The following is a 16605-nucleotide window of genomic DNA, read 5'->3' as shown; positions in this document are numbered from 1 at the left end:
ACGGTCAATCACAGCTTCTTTTGCATTCTATTTAATCACGTGCTCTTTATACCATCCTTTTTAAATTTATCACGTGATTATACTGCTCTACAAGTAATGTTTACGTCATCATGTTCCTGTCGGCCACTTTTTTATCAGCTGTTATTCGACAACGTCATCAAATTCTAACCAAAAATACCCTCAAAACTTAAAATTTGCTTGTTTTATATTTAATACTGAAAAATGGCCCAAATTTCAGCGGTTTTATCAAAATTCTTCAATGAGTACCTGTCGAAAACCCCGAAAAAGCTTAAGGCCATCGACGCCTATTTGTTCTACGTTTTGTTGACCGGCATCATACAATTTGTTTATTGCATTATCGTGGGCACTTTCCCCTTTAATTCGTTCCTCAGCGGCTTTATTTCCACCGTGAGCTGTTTTGTGCTGGGAGGTGAGTTTCCATTAAAGATGTACAAACACGCTCATACTAATATTTTATATTTCAGTATGTCTCAGACTCCAAGTGAATCCAGAAAACAAGAGCCAGTTCTATGGCATCAGTCCGGAAAGAGGTTTTGCTGATTTCATATTCGCTCACTGCATTTTACATTTAGTTGTCATGAACTTTGTTGGTTAATATGTGTTATAAAATAAACCCTATTTGTATATCAAAAAATTGCAGTTTTATTTGCTACAAATACTTAATGTTGATTGCAATTTCAGCATAACAATTGAAAGGAAAATAAAAATTCTATAATAATCCTCAAAACAATTTATTAAACATCCTCACCTAGATTACTTTTTTTTCTTGTTTTTCTGTTGAAATTTCGATTGATACCGTATTTTTTTTGCGCTTTTGGTATCAACTATATCTTTGAAATGGGATTTCTTTTTCTTGACAGCACTGGCCCCATTGAAGCTAGTGTCATTACCAACTTTACCAATTTTCTTTTGTTTGAATTTCCTTTTTGCAGCTCTGGCTTGTACGGCCGCAATTTTTGCTAACTTCTGCTCTTCCGGATCATCTTTTGGACTGCTTTTAGCCTTTTTCTGCTTCCCATTAACGGCTTTGCCAGTTTTAGCTAAGTTTTTCAGTTTTGTCTGTTCTTTCTTCCTTTCTTGCTTGGTCTGGAACCAAGGCCTAGCGGGTTCCTTAGCTCCAGCCAACACTTTTTCCATTTTATTCGCTTGGTTTTCCGCTTTGCTCAAAAGTCGCTCTTCTTCTTCTTCTTGCAAAATTTGAGCTATTTGTGGTTCTAGTGATTTAACTTTTTGCCTGTACTTGTCAATTATATCGGGAGGGATGACGCGGTTTTTTACTGGAAACCTGGCTCTTTTAATGATGTCCTTAACCATTTTCCGTTCCTGTTCTCCTGCTAAACTAACGGAAACACCAGCACGCCCTGCACGAGCCGTTCGACCAACTCTGTTAACCAACAAATTTAAAATTAACAGTACAATCGCGGAATAAAAATCTTACCGATGAATATAATGCTCTAACACTGAAGGCATAACGAAATTGATCACAGTTTTAACTCCTGCAATATCTAAACCTCTAGCAGCCACATCAGTGGCCACTAAAATGTCCACGGACTTGTTTTTAAATTTTTCCAACGCTTCCAATCGTTGGGGTTGGGTTAAATTGCCGTGCAATTCCGCTACCCTTAAACCTAATAGTCCAAGCAAAATGTGAATTCGATGAGCTTGTTTTTTGGTTTGTACAAAAACCATGCAGCTTTCGCGGAATGTACGGCAAACTAATGCCCCTAAAATTGGTTCGCGATCTTCTTCTTTCTCTGATCTAAAACCGAAGAAATTAAAGAAGGGACAGTAAGAGATAAAAATTTGCCTGCAAATACCTTATCCGTATAAACTCCTGTCTTAAATTAAAGGCGACATCTTTGTTGCTGTCAACAAATAACCGAACTGGATCAGTCAGTGAAACTGCAGCCAGATTTTCCACTTCGTCAGTCATTGTGGCGGAAAACAAAACAGTTTGTCTGGTTCGTGCGCACTGTTTTACAATTTCCTTCATTTGTTCGGCGAAATATTCATCCAACATACGGTCCGCTTCGTCAAGGATTAATACTTCAATGGACTCCAAACCAAAAGTTGGGGTACTCTTTAAGTGGTCAATTAGACGACCTGGAGTTGCTATGACAATGTCAGGTTTTTTCCTGAGAACATTTTCTTGGGCTTTCAAGTCCAAACCACCCACAGCCAAACCTAAGAATAACACACGAGAAATATTGAAAGGAATGAACCAAAATATCTCACCTATTTGAATATCAGTGTACTGCGCCAATTGTTTACTAACTTGGTACACTTGTACACCAAGTTCTCTAGTTGGCACCAGAACTAGTACGCGCGTGACTGAAGTGCCCTCTGTAGGTCTGTATAACAATCTTTCTAGTGTTGGCAGCATGTAAGCTGCTGTTTTACCTGTACCAGTGGCTGCGCAGCCGCATATATCACGTCCTAAAGATTTTTAAACTGTTTAGATCACTGTTTTTATAATTTATCAGGTTTGTAAGTAAATATAACACTTGCTTCATAGTCTAATTAATATAAGGGATAAAGAACTTACCAAGCAAAGCAACTGGTATTGTGGCTGCCTGAATAGGGGTAGGATGAACAAACCTCATATCAGAAATTGCTTTCAAAAGTGGTCTGGACAAATTCATCTGATGAAAACTAGCATGATCATAATTATCATCAACAGCCACTAATTCTTCTTCTTCAGCTTCGCAATCGGACAATTTCCGTTTCTTCCTTTTTAGTTTCGCAGTTATTTTATCGTGTTTCAACTCATCGTCCGACAAACTGATATCCGACATTGACTGTTGATCTTCCGCGGGTTGTTCCGGTTCTTCAACTTCAGATTCTTTCTGTTTGGCTCTTAGTTTGTTGATTTTGTCATCTGTTTTTGACTTTGCTTTGCGTTTCACGTATTTTTTAATGTCATCCCACGAGTCTTTGTTGTACTCATCTATGGAACTTACAAACTGAAAATCATCTGCAAAGTCTTTGTTTTTTTTACTGCTTTGTTTTGTAGGTTGGAACTAAAAATTTAAAAATACACACGTACAGTAACAGTACTGAATAATGAAAGGGTAGAAAATATTAAAGTTTGTATGTCCATCCATTTACAGATAATAGATACGTAGGTTATCTACAGGGTGAGTTTCTTGCAAGTTTAATTAATACATAGATAAAGGACATTGACAGTAAAATATTACATAATGACCGCATTCGTTTTCAAGCTTCATGGAGCCAGCAGAGCGTTTTTGACGTCACAATGACGTAATTTGACAATTGGTCAAATTAAGGTTTCCCAAAATTACGTCATCGTGACGTCAAAAAAGCTCTGCTGGCTCCATGGAGAGCGAAAACGAATGCGGCCAATATATTGTTGACAAGTCTGTAATATATTATGTAATATGGCAGAAGGGGATTATAAGAAAAAAATTTCAATAGTTAACACATAACTGGCGCCCTCTAACAATTATAGAAAAATCTGGTTTATTTTTCTCATTTGGCAGTTTGGCACTTCTGATTACCATTCTGTCTGGATCTCCCTTAACTTTAATACCTTATGAACTAGAAGACATATTTATATTTAATATTTACTTGACAAAATTATATAAAACAAAATGAATTAACAGTTTCATTATAAAACTGAATGAAGGTTCTACAACATGCAACCACAGTTCTCTTACCTACATGTTTTATGGCAACTTACCTCAACTTCGACATCTGATTCTTCAGATAAATCAGCCACTTCATCATCTTCATCTATAGTGCATATTAAGTCTTTGAACTTCTTCACTTTTTCCATGATTTCTGATAATTGTATCTTTAGGATATGTAAAGAAAACTAAAAAACAAATGGTCTGCCACTACAACACCAATGTGAAACGTGTTTATTTATGTAAAGGTGGACAAACTAAAAACAAAACAGTTTATCAAAGGCTTTCACACGAAAATGAGGAACTAGAAAGTTTGAACACTTGGGAATAACAAGCTTTATTAATAAAAATGAGGAATTAAAAGCAAATAAAATTATTCAAAACAACACCATGCCTGAGAACTTAGGTTATGTTTAATTCTTCTTCTCTTTTTCTGTTAAGTGCATCAATGAGTGGTATATAAACATGGATAGGGTACGCAACCTTAACGAGTTAAAGCTTAACTCTTAGCTGACATTGTTCTAACTTTTTGCGAATCTTAAGCAGATTCTGTCGATATTTACCATAGAAATCCGCTTTCCATGTATAATAAAACTTAACTGTAGAAAATAATCGTATTTTTTGTATCTATTTAATCTATAAACAGACATCCAGTAAAGACATTTATAAAAGGAAAATGTAATAAAATCATATCTTTATACGCAAACGACCCGTACATCCTCTGTAAATAGAAAACAATCGCATCAAAAGATCGTAAACGGAGATAATTATAAAACTGAAAGTCTTTTAATGTAAATCTTAATTATAAGATTTTTGATTTCGGGGTTAGCACGTGCATAATGTATATTTTAATGTGGAGTGAACGTGAGATTTAATCTTCGGTCGCGTTATATTCCGCACACAAATTACTTTAAAATCGGCAATAATAAAAATTTTATTGAGAGCACTTTCCAGAGCCTTTCATTCCGGTCGATTGTAGTTAATGGGAAGCGCCACGCATCCTCTAAAAATGACTTTTTGGCCAAATATATTAAGTTTTATTGATCTTATGTGATGGCACAAGATGGTATATAGTCAGTTTATTCCGCATATTTCTTTAGTTTAGGATTTGTTGTTTTTTCTGGTGAATGCTTTCTTGTGATTGGTCAAGAAAAAACTGAAAGCTGTTTTTTAGACCAATCAGAGGTTTAAACAAATATGTTGCACATGTAGACTTGTATTTATCCTGTAAATTTTTGACTGCATAAACAAAGGTTGTTAAATAATACGAAACTACCCAAATCGTGTCAGATATGACTTATTGAGCATACAAATGACTTAATAAGCGAGTTAAAATAGGTGGAAGAAATCCAATTTAGCGAGTATAGTTCAGCTTGAACGCTTAAATCGTTACAATTATTTGTTATTAAAATTACGTAAATATTTTGCGAATCTAATCCACGTAATCCAATCTTTAACACGAAGATATTTGGAGCGGTTGTTATATTTTGTTTTTACCAGAAAATATGAATAATTACGTTTTCTTTAGTTACATCTTGAACACACTTTCTTTATTATGTTGAAGAAATTAAATAGTTTGAGAGTATGTTTCATGTTTTTGTTTTAAATGCTGCTTATTTTAAATGGGACGCCCTGTATATTTTGAGCTGTTTCAGGTTTTGACAGTTATGACAGCTGTCACGTGACAGCAAAGTATTACAGTGTTCCTTAACCATTAACGTCTCAACTGTCAATTACAGTTTTAAACGCAACTTCCAGTGGAATTCCACCAATTAGCATACTTTTTCTAATTGTATAGTTTCAAAGACACTGGTGAACGAATTTTGACAGTTATGACAGCTGTCACGTGATTGAAGAAAAGTATTAAAGTGGTCCTTAACGTCCCAACTTTAAATGTGGCTCCATGGAGCTGTTTCAGGTGAGTGAGTTTTGACAGCTGTCACGTGACAGCAAAGAATTACAGTGTTCCTTAACCATTAACGTCTCAACTGTCAATTACAGTTTTAAATGCAACTTTCAGTGGAATTCCTCAAATTAGCATACTTTTTCTAATTGTATAGTTTCAAAGACACTGGTGAACGAATTTTGACAGTTATGACAGCTGTCACGTGATTACCTTACATTCAAGGATTTTTTAAGTTTTTAAGTCAAGAAAATGTGTAAAAAAATCAATTTTCTGCACTACATATACAGAGTTATTAACAAAACTAAATGCATTAGTTTGCTGACCAATATTTGTTTAAAATTTTTTGTACACTCTGTATCTTGGAAATGTGTATTTCTGGAAGCAAAACTAGATACAAAAATTAACGCATTGAATTTTGAGAACCATCCTGTATACCGCTTACCTTTAGTTTATGAATTAGAAGGAAATTAACAATTTAAGGTAAATAAGGTCCAAAATCGTTTCCATATAGTTTGAATTGTAACGGCAAACCGCATTAAAGCGTTAGTAAATTTTGTGCCAATTTCGACCTTACATTCAAGGATTTTTTTAGTTTTTAAGTCAAGAAAATGTGTAAAAAATAAATTTTCTGCACTACATATACAGAGTTATTAACAAAACTGAATGCATTAGTTTGCTGACCAATGTTTGTTTCAAATTTTTTGTACACTCTGTATCTTGGAAATGTGTATTTCTGGAAGCAAAACTAGATACAAAAATTAACGCATTGAATTTTGAGAACCATCCTGTATACCGCTTACTTTTAGTTTATGAATTAGAAGGAAATTAACAATTTAAGGTAAATAAGGTCCAAAATCGTTTCCAATTAGTTGGAATTGTAACGGCAAACCGCATTACAGTGTTAGTAAATTTTTTTGCCAATTTTGACCTTAAATACTTTAGGATTGTATGTTACTTTGACAGATTACTTGAACTGTCATTGCACTAGCAAATGTCGACATCCATGCAAGATCATGAAAGTATAAAAAAACTTTTAAACTGTCACGTGATTGAGTTCCTTAAGGTCCCAATTTTAAATTTGACTTCATGGAGATGTTTCTATGAAAATCTACTTACATTCTACTTGGTATTTTAAAATTTCCAAATAGTCCAAGTTTCAGTTCCTGAATGGTTGCTTTTGTGTGCGTTTCTTAACATTTTCTTGATTTTCTTGGCATTTCAAGATTCTCACCAAAAATAGTGTTACCACAAATAATTACTAATTCGACTTCAAAGTGCACTCAAACGTCAGGAAACGTTTATATAGAACCTGGTCTGGCATCCATCCTCTCTTTGACTGTTTAGGCAAGATAAACAAAAATAACTTTTTCTGAAACGCCCGGTAGATTGGTTTGGGGAAACCGTAAAAAAAAGTGACGACTACAACTATACAGTAGGTTATGCCTTGCTCTGTTGCACAGAACCCCTCTGCGCCTATAAAATGGTGTTACATTTCTTGTTAGCGATCAGTTAGCTTTTAGCAGTAGTGTTAGTTCGAATCGCAGGACAGATTCGTTCGTCGTTTTATAACTGTTCAACAACTCCGATATGGCCACTTATGCTGCATATAGGCACATCGAATTGGATAAAGTGGGACACGGCAAAAAGAGGTGAGAGATGTACAAAGATTTTTAGATTTTTCCTGGTTTTTTCTGGGTTGTGATGCGGCGCCGCGATTTGCCCCTGTTTTGATCAATACCGGTTGGAATCCCTTAAATTTTCGGGTTATCTCATTGAAATTGAATGAAACCGTGATTGATTTTGAGGTCTGGTGGTTTTAGGGGGTCTGAGGCATGTCATGGTTAAGTGTTTTACAGGAAATAGATTAAGGAAGGTGGGAAAATTGAGTAAACCGGTATTGATGCAGTTTTAGTAAGAATTTTTTTGCGGTACATACGATCTGATTGAAAATTTTTTAAACAACATACACGTACACCAAACACTTTTTATTAAAATAATAACTGTTATCTTTGATGCTTCTACAGCACTTATTTTTTATTTTTTTTCCGCCAGCTGTCAAACAGAAGAGGGGTAAGTTAATTTAAAACATTTGTTACGTGTGATTTTTCTTTAGTTTTTAATAAAAAATTTAACCAAAAGTTGTAAGGGCTTAAACTATTTTTTAAATGTAATTTAATCATTCTTATTCGTTTCTAACTTTACATCCACTTTAAATACACATGCAAACTATTTAACAGCACTTACCAGCTTCTGTAATTTAACACCATTTTACACGTACAGAGTGTCCCAATATTAGATGTGAATTTTGCAACAAATGCAAAAATATGACATTTTCGAGATACAAATGGAACCACAAATAAAAGTAGAACTCAAATTTTTCCAAAACTGATAGTTTGGGACACTCTCTATGCACACTATTCTTTTTATTTTGCTCTGGAGTGTGCTGATACTATTTTTCGCTTGTTTTACTGATTTTATGTGTTTTTTTAATGTTCTAAACAAATCTCGTCGTATACAGGGTGGTCCAGTTTCAAATGTCAATAATTCACCAATCCATAGCCAATTAAAAGTTGACATGCATTATGTCATTTTCCTGAAAAATGCTTCACTGAAAAAAGGAAAATACAGTCCTTCAAATTTCTGTTTTAAAAATCAGTTTTTTGTCATAACTGTCAGACCTTATGAAATTAATAGTCATTATGAATGACGTTTACTAAAATTCTCCAGTAGCATAGATACAGGAAGATGGTTTTGGAAGATTTTTCAAAAATTACAGTTTATTTTAATTTCATTGTTCACGATGAAAAAGAAATTATCTCTTATAGTAAAATTCTGATTTAAAACTTCGTTTGTGAGATAATTCAATTATTACGTTCAAAGACCCAAAACTAACCCAACCCAACTTAAAAATTGTCTTGGAAGCTTAAAAAAATTCATTGTAGGCAGTTTTCATAGTTTCCAGACAAACTGAAAGACTTTAGTTTTGAAAATTGACTTAGAAAAAATAAAATATGATTTCAGAAGCTTAAAAATAGCGTTTGTAACAAGTTTTCATGCAAATTGGGAGACTTTCATATTAAAAATTGACTTGTAGACATAAAAAACTACTTTTTCTAGAATTTTTTACTACAAATCTATATATTTAAACCTTAAAAATTTACTAGAACACCAAAAAGTGACTCTGAACTAATGAAATGTGACATCATAAGCTGAAAATTTGCATTTGTAGTAAGTTTTTGAAATTTGAAGACAAATTTCCATATTTTGACATTAGATTCATGAAAATTGTCTTAAAAACTAACTTTTTGTGCTTTTTACTTTGCTTTTCATTTTCTTAGAATTCTGGACTATTTTTAATGCTTCAAAACTGCTTTCAGCTTGGAGTTTCAAGACATCTTCAGCAAGTTATTGACATAGCAAACTTAAAAAACAATTTTTACATTATTCATAGACTTAAAATGGCATTTCAAACTTTGTCACTATTAAATCGACTTCTAGACACCACAGTGCTAAAAATTCGAATATTTCTTAAAAATCTAGACTGTTTTTAGTGCTTTAAGGCTGTTTTCAGTGCCTCCAATCGAGTTTCGAGACTATCTTTACAAAGTTTTTGACTTATCAGGCCTAAAAGCCAGTTTGTACACTGTCCATAGTCTTGAAAATGTCATTTCAAGCTTCTTCACCATTAAATTGACTTTTACACTAATAAGTGCAATAAATTGTAGCATCTGTAAGAAATTCAGGCTGTTTTTAGTGCTTTTTAAGACTGAAAAATCGAGTTTAAGACTATTTCTAAAAGTTAAAGTTTCTTAAAACTGGACCACCCTGTATAAGGTTTTTGTAGCAGAACTCCCGTGTAAAAAAAGCCGTTTGTTATTCAAGTTTTTACTAAAAAATCTACTTTTTAGAATAACATATTAAATTGAAGATTTCTTTACCACTCTATATAGACAGGGTGGTGCAAATTGATTTTAGGGTGCTTTTAAAGGGTGGAAAGTACATAAAAATAAACAAAAAGGGGCATATAAACTATGGTTGAGGAGTTTTTATCTTAATTCTTAAAAAAAAAATTGTTAATTTTAAATGTGCCACATCAGAATATCTTAAAGAAATTTAAATCTGTCATAAGTACAGATTGAATTCAAAAATTGAAAAAATCATCATTGAAATCTCATTTAAATATCTCAGATATTTAAGCATCAGTATAGCAGCTCTTGTTAGAGTCACGTGACTTTGTTTCTGAAGTTTTCGACTGTCAAAGTGATCAGAAAAGTCACGTGACCGTCTTTAACGAAAGTTCGAAGAGCTCCAAGTTTATTTTGAGGTCTTTCTAGACGGTTTAAGACCATTTTTAGGTTTAAGAAAATTTTCAGACCTTTTCGATACGTTTTAGAACGTTTTGACTGACAAATTTGATAGTACGGACCTGCTGTTAACGGCAAAATCACTGTACTACTACAGTTGGTTAAAAACTGCCTAATTCTGGTCAGTAAACACAGAAAAACACCATGATTCTTTGTTTTTGGGAGTTACTGACCTGCAATTAAGAGCAAAATCACTGAGTTGGCTACAAACAATATTGTTCCTTTTCTAGTTCAGATATCCAGTAAAATTAAGTATTTTGTGACAATCCACAGTGTTAAACGGAATAAGGATCAGACGTTATACTTTCTAATTCGCTTTTGTATTGCACTTAGGAACGATTAAACAAGACTTGCATAGCAATAATAACAGTTACTTAGATGGAATATTAATTGAACGTAATAAAAGCTTGCTCGCTGTATTTTAACGTAAATTGGATTTTTTTTTGCAACGCTCTGTTCGTATCTCCGTTTGAATCTTTGTACTTATGTGAAGTTGTATCCATCCAAAGCTAGTATTAAAAATAATGAGCTCTGAATTTTCTACGTTAAAAAGAAAACAAGGGTCAAAAAGTAGCTCGATTATAATGATAATAGATGAAGAAGCGATGAGCGAACCAGGAAATAATTTAATGGTGGATAGTGTAGCGAAATAGTAAAAGGAGCTATGTAAACTTTACCGAGAACCATCTTTCTTCGATTGCACTGCCACAATTTCTAGAAACTGTGGTACGCTGTACAAGTACCGTGAAATTAATTTAACCGGCCGGTCTTTTACGGCAATAAAATTACTTTCTGAAAATTATTATGTAGGTTCACCCAGTTTGAGAGAATCAACGAGAAAATTTTAAGAATAGCATACTATTGGCAGATATGTTCTATTTTAAATAAAATTCCTTTAATAACTGCTTAACTAAAACTCAACTCACATTTTGGATCATCAATGTGGATTCAAAATGTTGGATGAAAATTTGACAAGGTGTCATCTGATCAACATATTTTAAAACAAATGGGCGTCACGTGACAAACTGTCAAATGATTTTTCTGAATGCGGACAGTCTCAGAAAAACTAATTTTCAGATAAATTTTATTTTCGTAAAAATTCTTCTCTTATTTGAAACATTCTGTATAGACACGCCCTATGACAAAAGAAAGCTAATATTAATGGGGCTATCCACCGCCCTCTATACTAGAAAACTTAAAATGTCACTTTTAATGGCGGCGTTAGAGGTTTTCGTTTTATACACAAACCTATGCAGATGCAGTAAAAAATATGTTTTTTTTTTTAAATTGTTTCGTGTAGTTGATTGGAAGGTGAGTGAAAAATCAAAGAAAGGTTCATTCCTGATCCAGATATGTATTAGATAGAGCTTTTTATGCACAATCAAGTCCAGCCTAAACAAATTGGTTAGAACATTTGTTCTGGAAAGTACAACACACAGCAAACTAGTTTAAAGACTGTTCAATGTGAGAAAATCTGTAAATCCTTGAAACTAGGTAAGAAAACTGGTAAATGGTCCTTATGTTATTACCAAGAACATTCATTCAAAATTATTTTTATTGCTCTCAGAATGAAGGATGCTTTAAAATGTAACTCACACCTGATGTGCATGTAACAAGTACCTAATAAGTTTACTGTACTAGAAAGCACTGGTACTTACCATTGAGTATAGTATTGGAGTAAAATCATTCCACTTCAAAGTGTTCAACCACTGTTGAGTTAGATCCGGTTTTTTTTAAAGAAAAACCTGACACAGTTGGGCTTTTTCCTGAATTGCTGTTACACTGCAGCTTGAAAAACTTGGCAAACAAAAATAACTTACGCAAATAACCTCAAGTTTTGATTTTAAACCGTAAAAATTCATCTAATCCTCAAAAAACTCAATTTCCACAATACAAACAAACGCAAACTGTCACCACTATTTCCGCCATATTGGAATTTTTGACTTTCTAGTATAGTAGGCGGTGGGCTATCACGTGACGTTGTTCGGATCAGGCTAAGCACCGCCTACTATACAAGAAAGCCTAGAAGGTGCTTGTCAAAAATTCCAATATGGCGGAAATAGTGGTGACGTTTGTTTGTATTGTCACGCCTTAAACTGTCAAAATTGTAATAAATTTACGGTCATCTCAGAAACCGTGCCACTTAGAGCAAAATAGACGTTAGATTCGTGTTCCTCAGTTTCAAATTAGTAAAACTAGTCACTCTGACTGAGCAAAATAGTAACAATCCCAAATTTGAGTTAAAATTTCGTGCACTTTTCCAAAAAATTGTCCATAACTTGCTTATTTCTTACATTTGGTATAGACACACCATATGACAAAAGAAAGCTAATAAGTGGGGCTATCACGTGACGTTGTCCGGATCAGGCTAAGCTGTACCGTTTGGCAGCTAAAAAACGTCAAAGTTGATTATTTTTTTTCCGGATATTTTCATGAATATCTTGAAAAGCGTTTGAGTTTGAGATGTGAAATTTTTACCATGTATTTACTAAATATGACACTTTTCTGTAGAAAGCACCGTGTGATCTTGAAAAAAAATTGAATTTGAGACATTTTTCTAAGGGGTGTCCATGGAATTTTTCGAAAAATTCTTTAATCGTGAAAATTGAGTTTGACTGCTAGCTAAGCTCAAGGTTAATGGTAAAAATGTGACGTGAAGTGTCATTTGTCAAAATGTACTTTTTTAAAGGTGCCACTCCTTAAAAACTGTCAAAATTGTCATAAATTTAATGGCATCTCCTGAACCGTACCAATTAGAGCAAAATAGACGTTAGATTCGTGTTCCTCAGTTTCAAATTAGTAAAACTAGTCACTTTGACTGAGCAAAATAGAAACAATCCCAAATTTGAGTTAAAATTTCGTGCACTTTTCCAAAAAATAGTCTATAACTTGCTTATTTCTTACATTTGGTATAGACACACCATATGACAAAAGAAAGCTAATGAATGGGGCTATCACGTGACGTTGTACGGATCAGGCTAAGTTGTACCGTTAGATTTCTAGAGATTGTCAAAGTTGACTCTAGTTTTTCAATATCTCAGAGTATGATAAAGCTTCAGTCTTTTCTGCTACACCCAAAGTTGATTTATTTATTCCACCTGCAAACTCAAGCATACTAAATTTTGTAATGCTTTTTTTGCGGTTGTTTCTAAGCGAACTGTTATTTCTGTTACAGCATACATAAATCTTAACATGCAAGCTACAATTCACTGAACCTGAGAGAATCTGCATTAAAAACCTATGAAGTTCCCTACCTGGTCTGTTTAGTTGATATTACGCCCGTGCGTTATACCAGGCTTAACACACACGTAAAATGGCACACCTGAACCGTTATCGGTGGTAAACTTTCGGCTAGGCTCGTGGAGCAGAATTTCTAATTACTTTAAAATTACCGAGAAACAATCAATAATTGGGATACACATTTGAGTTGCCGTTACGAAAACCGTACTTACCACAATGCATCTACGGTAAATTTTTTCGCGTCTTTCGACACCGTCGTTTCCCGTTAGAACAAAAGCGAATTAACGTGTTCCTGAATGGTTCCGAAAATTGCATATTGCGAGAATGTGAAAACAAGCATTTTTGTAGTGTATACTCAATAAATGTTAATAATCCGATACGATCTTGTAAGAAAGTGCGATCGGGTAATAACGCGAAATGAAAGTAACACTTCAACGTTCTGATCAGCGATCAAACAGATATCATCTCTTGAAGTGACGAATCTGCTTCATATAAAGCAGCAATTTTTCAAGTGTGATTTACAGATTGTATCTGTTAGTAGAAAGGCGCTTATCTATATTATTATTAACTCACAGTAGTTAATCAAGCACTTTATCATAAAATTATCTATAGCATAGACTGCCATCAGTTTCCGTCTAAGTATATCTCTGTACAAAATACATATCCGCATTCTAAAGAAACCATACAGCACTTTGTGGATAGGATAGGTCATGTCGAACGCATTTTAGTGTCTGAAAATAGCATCCCTTTACTATAGTCAAAGAAAAAAATTGGAAAGCGCTTTCCAAATCATAAATGACTCAAATTTAGAAGGTTAAAATAGAGGAAAACTTAGAAAAGAAGGAGTTTGTTGAGGGATTTAGCAAACCTTCAGGTCGATGAACTTAACGATTAATAGATCGATGACATGAAGTGCTTTATTTTTGACCTCTTAGTTATTTTTGTTATAGATCACCGTTTAAATAATAGTTTTAACAAATTTGCATACTTAAATGAGTTCCTTATGGCAATATTTGCTTCGATAACAAATCCTGGTTATTTCTTTGCTTTAGCAGTAGAGATTTTAGTGCACTATAGAAAGTTCGGTAGGAAAACACCATTAACTCTAAATTTGCTTTAAAAGTACAACAACCTGAAAACCATAGAAAAATGTATATTTAACCGTACAAACTAGCAAAAAATGTGGAATAATCGAGTGGTATAATAATTCAACGAAATGTAAATAATTCATGGATAATCTTGAATGAAACATGACCCTGTTCTAATAACCATAAAATGTGCAATTTGTTCCTGTTTAATTCAATTAATAGCATTAGGACTTTTGTGAGAAAGTTAATAAGAATATATTTTTTTAAATAATCATTATGTAAACACTTAGTTTTTTTGAGATAATTTAATTTATTGATAGTTAAAAGCAATTTGATATTGTTTAGGATGTATTTTTGGAGCCTGTTCCGATTAATATCCTGCCCTTTGGCATAAATATGCACTTGTTCTTTTTTTGAACTTATTTTACTTAATTTAAGATCTTTTGGTATAAATATGCCCTTTGCTGTGCATTAGAACCCTCCTAGGGCAAAATAAAAAATTGCCAAAATTGCACTTTTTGCAAAAGTGACATTTTTTCAATTTTTGAATGATTGTAACTTTTTTATTTGAACTCCTATAAACTTCACTGAAACGCCATTAGAAAAAGGATAAAAAATACTACAAAATGAACCAAAACTGGCCTCTCTAGCTCTTCACGTTACCGAGATATTTAATTTCGAAAAGTAGTAAAAAAAGACATCTATACCCCCCCATTCTTTCAATTTTTTTGAAAAATTAAAATTTTAAAGTGCTTTTTTTGTACTTATTTGACTTAATTGAAGGTCCTTTGGTATAAATATGCCCTTTGCTGTGCATTAGAACCCTCCTAGGGCAAAATAAAAAATTGCCAAAATTGCACTTTTTGCAAAAGTGACATTTTTTCAATTTTTGAATGATTGTAACTTTTTTATTTGAACTCCTATAGATTTCATTGAAACACCATTAGAAAAAGCATAAAAAATACTACAAAATGAGCCAAAACTGACCTCTCTAGCTCTTCACGTTACCGAGATATTGAATTTCAAAAAGTAGTAAAAAAAGCACTCAAATACCCCCCCATTCTTTCGATTTTTTTGAAAAATAAAAAATTTAAAGTGCTTTTTTTGTACTTATTTCACCTAATTTAAGGTCCTTTGGTATAAATATGCCCTTTACTGTGCATTAGAACCCTCCTAGAGCAAAATAAAAAATTGCCAAAATTGCACTTTTTGCAAAAGTGACATTTTTTCAATTTTTGAATGATTGTAACTTTTTTATTTGAACTCCTATAAACTTCACTGAAACGCCATTAGAAAAAGGATAAAAAATACTACAAAATGAGTCAAAACTGGCCTCTCTAGCTCTTCATGTTACCGAGATATTTAATTTCAAAAAGTAGTAAAAAAAAACATCTAATACCCCCCCATTCTTTAAATTTTTTTGAAAAATGAAAAATTTTAAAGTGCTTTTTTTGTACTTATTTCGCTTAATTGAAGGTCCTTTGGTGTAAATATGCCCTTTGCTGTGCATTAGAACCCTCCTACGGCAAAATAAAAAATTGCCAAAATTGCACTTTTTGCAAAAGTGACATATTTTCAATTTTTGACTGATTGTAACTTTTTTATTTGAACTCCTATAAATTTCACTGAAACGCCATTGGAAAAGGGATAAAAAATACTACAAAATGAACCAAAACTGGCCTCTCTAGCTCTTCACGTTACCGAGATATTTAATTTCAAAAAGTAGTAAAAAAAAACATCTAATACCCCCCCCATTCTTTAAATTTTTTTGAAAAATGAAAAATTTTAAAGTGCTTTTTTTGTACTTATTTCGCTTAATTGAAGGTCCTTTGGTGTAAATATGCCCTTTGCTGTGCATTAGAACCCTCCTACGGCAAAATAAAAAATTGCCAAAATTGCACTTTTTGCAAAAGTGACATATTTTCAATTTTTGACTGATTGTAACTTTTTTATTTGAACTCCTATAAATTTCACTGAAACGCCATTGGAAAAGGGATAAAAAATACTACAAAATGAACCAAAACTGGCCTCTCTAGCTCTTCACGTTACCGAGATATTTAATTTCAAAAAGTAGTAAAAAAAGCACTCAAATACCCCCCCATTCTTTCGATTTTTTTGAAAAATAAAAAATTTAAAGTGCTTTTTTTGTACTTATTTCACCTAATTTAAGGTCCTTTGGTATAAATATGCCCTTTGCTGTGCATTGGAACCCTCATGGAGCAAAATAAAAAATTGCCAAAATGGCACTTTTTGCAAAAATGACATTTTTTCAATTTTTGAATGAGTGTAACTTTTTTATTTGAACTCTTATAAATTTCACTCAAACGCCATTAGAAAGA

The 16605-nt window shown here is 33.1% G+C and overlaps 3 protein-coding genes across 4 annotated transcripts in view; 2 read left to right on the top strand and 1 right to left on the bottom strand.

Moving 5' to 3' along the window:
• The first annotated feature begins 135 nt into the window (after positions 1 to 135).
• On the top strand, positions 136 to 655 carry Dad1 (dolichyl-diphosphooligosaccharide--protein glycosyltransferase subunit). The gene is made up of 2 exons (XM_081979848.1): positions 136 to 430; positions 486 to 655. Exons 1-2 carry the CDS (start codon positions 223 to 225, stop codon positions 614 to 616), a joined length of 339 nt encoding a protein of 112 aa, XP_081835974.1. The 5' UTR covers positions 136 to 222; the 3' UTR covers positions 617 to 655.
• An 81-nt stretch (positions 656 to 736) lies between these two features.
• Positions 737 to 4048, bottom strand: Rs1 (Dead-box helicase Rs1). The gene is made up of 6 exons (XM_081979834.1): positions 3722 to 4048; positions 2567 to 3041; positions 2257 to 2457; positions 1839 to 2205; positions 1460 to 1780; positions 737 to 1405 (listed from the first exon to the last, which is right to left on the bottom strand). Exons 1-6 carry the CDS (start codon positions 3815 to 3817, stop codon positions 775 to 777), a joined length of 2091 nt encoding a protein of 696 aa, XP_081835960.1. The 5' UTR covers positions 3818 to 4048; the 3' UTR covers positions 737 to 774.
• Positions 4049 to 7049: 3001 nt separating this feature from the next.
• LOC145729706 (uncharacterized) overlaps positions 7050 to 16605 on the top strand; it is a 34581-nt gene continuing 25025 nt past the window's right edge. The window contains exons 1-2 of one of the 2 annotated variants that reach the window (XM_081980566.1): positions 7050 to 7223; positions 7627 to 7644. In XM_081980566.1, coding sequence (XP_081836692.1) covers positions 7162 to 7223; positions 7627 to 7644 — 80 coding nt within the window. In that variant the 5' untranslated portion in view covers positions 7050 to 7161. The remainder of the gene's footprint in view (positions 7224 to 7626; positions 7645 to 16605) is intronic. The other variant, XM_081980568.1, reaches the window with a different exon arrangement.

The sequence above is a fragment of the Ips typographus genome, linkage group LG5 (genome assembly GCF_016097725.1).
Source record: "Ips typographus isolate SLU linkage group LG5, UJ_Ityp_2.0, whole genome shotgun sequence".
Classification (NCBI taxonomy): domain Eukaryota; kingdom Metazoa; phylum Arthropoda; class Insecta; order Coleoptera; family Curculionidae; genus Ips; species Ips typographus.
The sequence above is the reverse complement of the archived record's forward strand: the minus strand, read 5'-3'. Positions and strand labels throughout refer to the sequence as shown.

Coding starts and splice junctions, on each gene's coding strand:
- Dad1 (XM_081979848.1), top strand. CDS start 223: ATGGCCCAAATTTCAGCGGTTTTATCAAAATTCTTCAATGAGTACCTG. Junction 431..485: donor GAGCTGTTTTGTGCTGGGAG/GTGAGTTTCCAT, acceptor TTTATATTTCAG/TATGTCTCAGACTCCAAGTG.
- Rs1 (XM_081979834.1), bottom strand. CDS start 3,817: ATGGAAAAAGTGAAGAAGTTCAAAGACTTAATATGCACTATAGATGAA. Junction 3,042..3,721: donor AATCAGATGTCGAAGTTGAG/GTAAGTTGCCAT, acceptor TTAAATTTTTAG/TTCCAACCTACAAAACAAAG. Junction 1,781..1,838: donor CAGGAGTTTATACGGATAAG/GTATTTGCAGGC, acceptor CTTCGGTTTTAG/ATCAGAGAAAGAAGAAGATC.